The following is a 5,133-nucleotide window of genomic DNA, read 5'->3' on the forward strand; positions in this document are numbered from 1 at the left end:
TTTTGCGTTTCTTGATATTGATTACACCGTTTAATTGCTAGCGGGTATTCCGGAAACTTATATCTGAAAAAATATATACGTCCGGATCCAGACCTTTGTTTTAAGTAACTTCACATATAGCTTTGTTCCAGGTCTGATTCTACATATATGTTGCTTTTCAGTTATTAGTGGTCAGTACGCACCAGTTTTCTGAACGTGACCTCACAGTATGTGCTGTACATTGAATGTGGCGTCTCCTTACGACGTGCACTTGTTGAACCCTACTGTGGATGGTTCTGCAGCCTGACCTATCATGCGCCTACTCGTTTTATGTCACTTCAAGTTTGTTTTTACGATTGCTATCGGGCACGTTGTAGTCCGCTTGATAACGGCCGACCAAATGCAACCACAAAAGAGGTGCGCTTTTTGAAATTGGTTATACTTTGCAATCTTCAGTTATCTTGTTGTTCTTTGGGTAAAGACTACCTACCATAGCAGGATGTGACTAGCACTTCGCGGTTACATGGCGTCAAGTTTTGAGTCTTTAAAAAAAACGCCAAATTCCTTCCATTAGCAGTCATGGTCACTGGGTACGGCGATCGCCTGAGTAGGTCCTGGCCCTGTGGGGACGGTGCTTTATTCGCTACCTAGTTTCGTATGACAATCGAATGGCCTCGCAGTCAATTGTTTACTTTTTCTGAGAAACCTCCAATGTTTAAATCCCATGTTATTCTTTTTCGAGTCAGTCCCGTTTGAGATACATTTCTCGAACAGTCGGCAATAAGCTTAAGATGCCATTAGATACTAAAATACCACTTTTTCACGAAACCTCACTAACTAAAACCGGTCTAGCGTTCCTTGGTATCCATCTCCTCTTTTGAAATGTTTGTCCGGTCGTTCTCATCAGTTCAGGAACATTGGGAGTAGTTGTAGGTAGTAGACAGAACAATGACAAACCAATGTTTGCAATCACTGGTTTGCCACACCCTTCAGTCCAAAGCCTCCTGTAATCCAACGATAGGATTGACCGATAAAATGCGTAGTTGGGGTTCGAAATTGCACGAAACTATCCTGCGTTGTTGACATTTTGGTATTTTCCCACACCTGGGTTATAAGGATCTGGCTGACAGTCGACCTAAAAATGGGTTTATTAGTCCATACAGGGACGACGGTACTGTGACTTTTCATATTGACGACTGTCCATGACCTGTTCGTCTAAGGGCTGGTCTGGATTTCCGTCCACGCAACTGAGTTTTTACCGAGCGAATGAGTTCGCAGTACTTTGAAATGTTCCGGTCGTAGATCGAAAATTCCTGAACAGCAACCATTGATCATGAAGGATTCGATTGACCGATAAACCATTATCCATTCGCTCCTGGAAAATGTGAATAAATTGAGGTCATAAGTTGCACAACGACCAGCGTACTTAAGCGTTCCCCTCGTTTCTGAACACAGAACTAGGAACCTACAGCCCAGGGGCCCGTGTGTTTTCGTGTACTTGTCGTGTTTCGATTGCCAATACATCTATCCTTCCCATCTCCATTACAGGTACCTGTGTTGCAGTGGCCACTGTTCTCATCCTGGTCATCAAATTCGCAGTCATTACCTTTGCGCAGAACAAAGAACCATGGCAGACAGGAAAACATTTGAAGCAAATTGTCAATTACGTTATCACAGGTGTCACTGTCCTGGTGGTTGCCGTTCCTGAGGGTCTCCCCCTTGCAGTCACTCTTTCACTGGCCTATTCTGTCAAGCGGATGATGAAAGTGAGTTTCGGTCTGGTCTACGGTCACATGACGTTATGCAATTTTCGGCTAGTCGTTTATTTTTCTTACTATACCGTCCACCTTCTCCCCTTGTCGTGTTTGCATGTCAAATGAGGAGGAACTTGAGTTATTCTCAAACCCGGTATGTGGATATGGCCAGTCTGGTTTAGCCGTACTTCGCTTTTTTCCGGTTGCGGCGCAAACCTACAGTCAAGGTCGTTTATACGCATCACTCAGCTCTGTTTCAGTGTCCTGTCGGATTAATGATCAACTCGCCAGGATACAGAAAATTCCGACCATTTTGATCTTGTCATATTTTGCTGAACAGCCTCCGACCCAATAGTTCAGCGATAAATGAAATCTTTCTAGTTGTAGTTGGCAAATCGTCCGAAAACCCCGTTTAACCCTGTTACCCCCTAAGTTTGAGACGCGTTCATAGCTTTGATTTACAAAGCGGACGCTCAAACATATTGCAGTTCAGGTTGGAAATTGATGTTAACTAATCTATTGACGGGACATAACGAAATAGGTGAAAGTGAAAATTTTTTGCAGTAGTGTCCCAGGATTATACATTAGTGATTGTGTTGGCTAGCTGTCCTAGTCTTCAGTTTGTCCAGAATATTTAGATGTTTCTTAGTCCCGCAGGTTAAAAGCTCAAATGAGACGAAATGGGTAAGATAGACTTGGTGGATACAGAATTACGCATTTTCCTCTGACTCTCGACTGAGCAACCTGGCAGTATCCCAGCCCTCGTGCTTCCCCCGTTTGGCATGGGAGCTAGGCACCGAAATGGTGCCACAACTGAACGATATTACTATATTTTGTTCATAACCACACCAGTCTCGTTTGAACGGCCGTGTTCCTGTTCTGGCGTAATTATTCCGGTGAGTCCACACCAAAGGGAAGCACTGGACTCGAGTTTCGCTCTTATTAGAGCTCATCAGCAGTGTATATCCATTGGCCGTGCTGGGATTTGAACCCCGGACATCTGACATGCGAGGCGAGTGTGTAACCACTACTCCACTTTGGTTCCGCTTCAAAATCCCGTGAAGACCCGAATGTGCAGGCTCGACAGTGACTGGCCTAGTTTAATGTATCGAAAAGTTAGACACAAGTTTAACCTTCAATTGGAGATTTTTTCCTGTAAGCGAAGCCTAACGGTATGTAAAAGCCGGAAGGCATCGTACAAATGGGAATCATCCTCAATACGCATCTCACTGTTGATTTTGTCAACTTTCCAATGACCACTAGTTATTCGACCACACTGGACCAAGTACTGGTCCTCGTATCTTTTAAATACAGAACTCAAATCCGAAAGGGTCCCCTCTCATCCTATGACTTTTCTCCTGGTGACTCTGCTTAAACAGTCTTTGCAGTTGCGTCGCCTAATCCTTTTTGACGAAAGAATCCAAAGAGACATCATTTCACAGTCGATTTCGTCCCCCGTGTCTGCACACTTCGGATGAATTAACTCGTAAGACAACACCATTCGCATGCAGTTTCGTTGGTTTGGACTACCCGAGTTATGTTTCAAATTCACCTTTTCCGGGACTTTCAATTTCCGCCTACTGTTTTGAGTATCAGTGTGAAATTAGTCTGTGTACCCTTATGACAGAGACTTGAACTGGAACTGATTGTTGCTTCTATAAGACGAATTATGTGGTTGATAAAAACTCTTCAGCAGCCTACAGCCGGTTTTGTTCTTGGGATCCCTCAGGTAAACACCAACCCGTACGTAATCGGAGTTATGCACTCATTCGCAAATTCATTTGATGTTCATGGGAAAGTCGACTGAATCTCTCGTTTGTTATATTCTTCAACTGAGTTTGCTGCACAAAGGTCGCTTAATGCTTCAGTTAATACAATGTCACAGTATGTTGTCATGGGGAACACTATTCAGAAGGTTGCCCTCGGGCAGTTTTCAGCAACCTTATGAGTAGCTTCCCTCATGAAACTATTGTTACTTTCTTTTTTTTGTGGCCTGTCAAACAAATGCCGTCTTGTTGACGCGTTTTACTCTCGTTTGCATTACTTAGCGTAGAAAAGATAATCGCCCAGCTACAACACCCTTTTCGGTGCCCAGCTGCCATACCACCCGAAGGAAGCACACGGGATGGGGTACTGCCAAGTCGCTTAAGTCTAGACAGGGGGGTCGAGATAGGAAGCACACGGGATGGGGTACTGCCAAGTTGCTTAAGTCTAGGCAGAGTTCGTGTTCGAATCACGGACCTTCCGGACAGTAAATTCGCACTCTAACACTGAGCTGTCTATTGCCGAGGTCACCTCTACCATCGCGTTCTCTCACAAGAGGCGGTATCCTCATATTCTGAGGTATACACCACAAGAATTGACCTTCTAATTCGGGATAGCACAATAGTTGTAGTTTTATGGCAACCAATTAACCATACTGGCAACTCAGGCCATTGCCTATAAACTTTCAGTTGATTACCAAACGCTTTCACTCTTAGCTACAGCGTCGCCAACATGATATCCGAATTTCAGTTGTTGACATTTGCTTCAGTTCCCGCTGGTATTGACCACATAATGACGTCGATTGTTGTGTGGAAGTTGAATCTTTACCGTCGTTTATTTATACCAAGCATTGAACTATAGATAACTGCCTGTTAAACTTTCACAAATGGCGGCAAATAGAACACCTACTCGTTATAAATGTATATCGATCGGTAAACATTGTTGCTTTAATTTGTCTTCAGCTTTTAGATTATTGAAGTGGTTCACAGGGACAGGCAATGAGTCTGAACATTGATTCAAGGTGTGAAGGAGTCGGTCCATCAATCACTCTTCTCCAAGAAAGACCCTATGGCAACAGAATACTATTGATTCGCTTACTCTAGGGACCTTCTGTACCGTTGGGTAGCCAAGACATTAAATACGGCCCGCTGTTCGACAGGGACCACCTCGGAAAACAACCATTGCTTGAAATGACGATCGGTTTATTCTGGGTGTACTAAGTAAATCAGGACATACGAATTCTAAGCTCAGGTCAACTGCTTACTAGCGAGGTGCACTAATAAGTTTGATACGTTAGGCGGTTGCGAATAGTGAGATGTTCTTTGGAGCGTGGGCCCAGCAGCGGGTGGTCTTGTCGTTCCACTATCTAATAAGAATACATCAAAGTCCTAGCGAACTGAATCGCTCTATGATAGCCCAGTTGTGTGGCTGTTGGTTCACTTGTAACTTTTCACTTGTCAAATTTACTGGACAGGCACATCGTGGGGAACGAGGAAATGAGATGCGGTTTGGTCGAAAACAGGTCATGGAAGACTATTCAACTAATATAAAAGGCTGTCAAAAATAACAAACGAAATTGGCGAATATACACACTCATTTACAAACTAATTTGGTTTTTCGGGAGACTCACCTGGAA

The 5,133-nt window shown here is 43.8% G+C and overlaps 1 protein-coding gene across 1 annotated transcript in view; it reads left to right on the forward strand.

Moving 5' to 3' along the window:
* The window catches only part of T265_01286 (hypothetical protein), a gene marked incomplete at both ends in the record, with an annotated part of 99,962 nt that overhangs the window by 31,509 nt on the left and 63,320 nt on the right, over window positions 1–5,133 (forward strand). Inside the window, one exon of the mRNA XM_009165292.1 lies at window positions 1,528–1,745. Within this exon, the coding sequence (XP_009163556.1) occupies window positions 1,528–1,745 (218 nt within the window). The remainder of the gene's footprint in view (window positions 1–1,527; window positions 1,746–5,133) is intronic.

This window comes from Opisthorchis viverrini (genome assembly GCF_000715545.1).
Source record: "Opisthorchis viverrini unplaced genomic scaffold opera_v5_14, whole genome shotgun sequence".
NCBI classification, from domain to species: Eukaryota; Metazoa; Platyhelminthes; class Trematoda; order Opisthorchiida; family Opisthorchiidae; genus Opisthorchis; species Opisthorchis viverrini.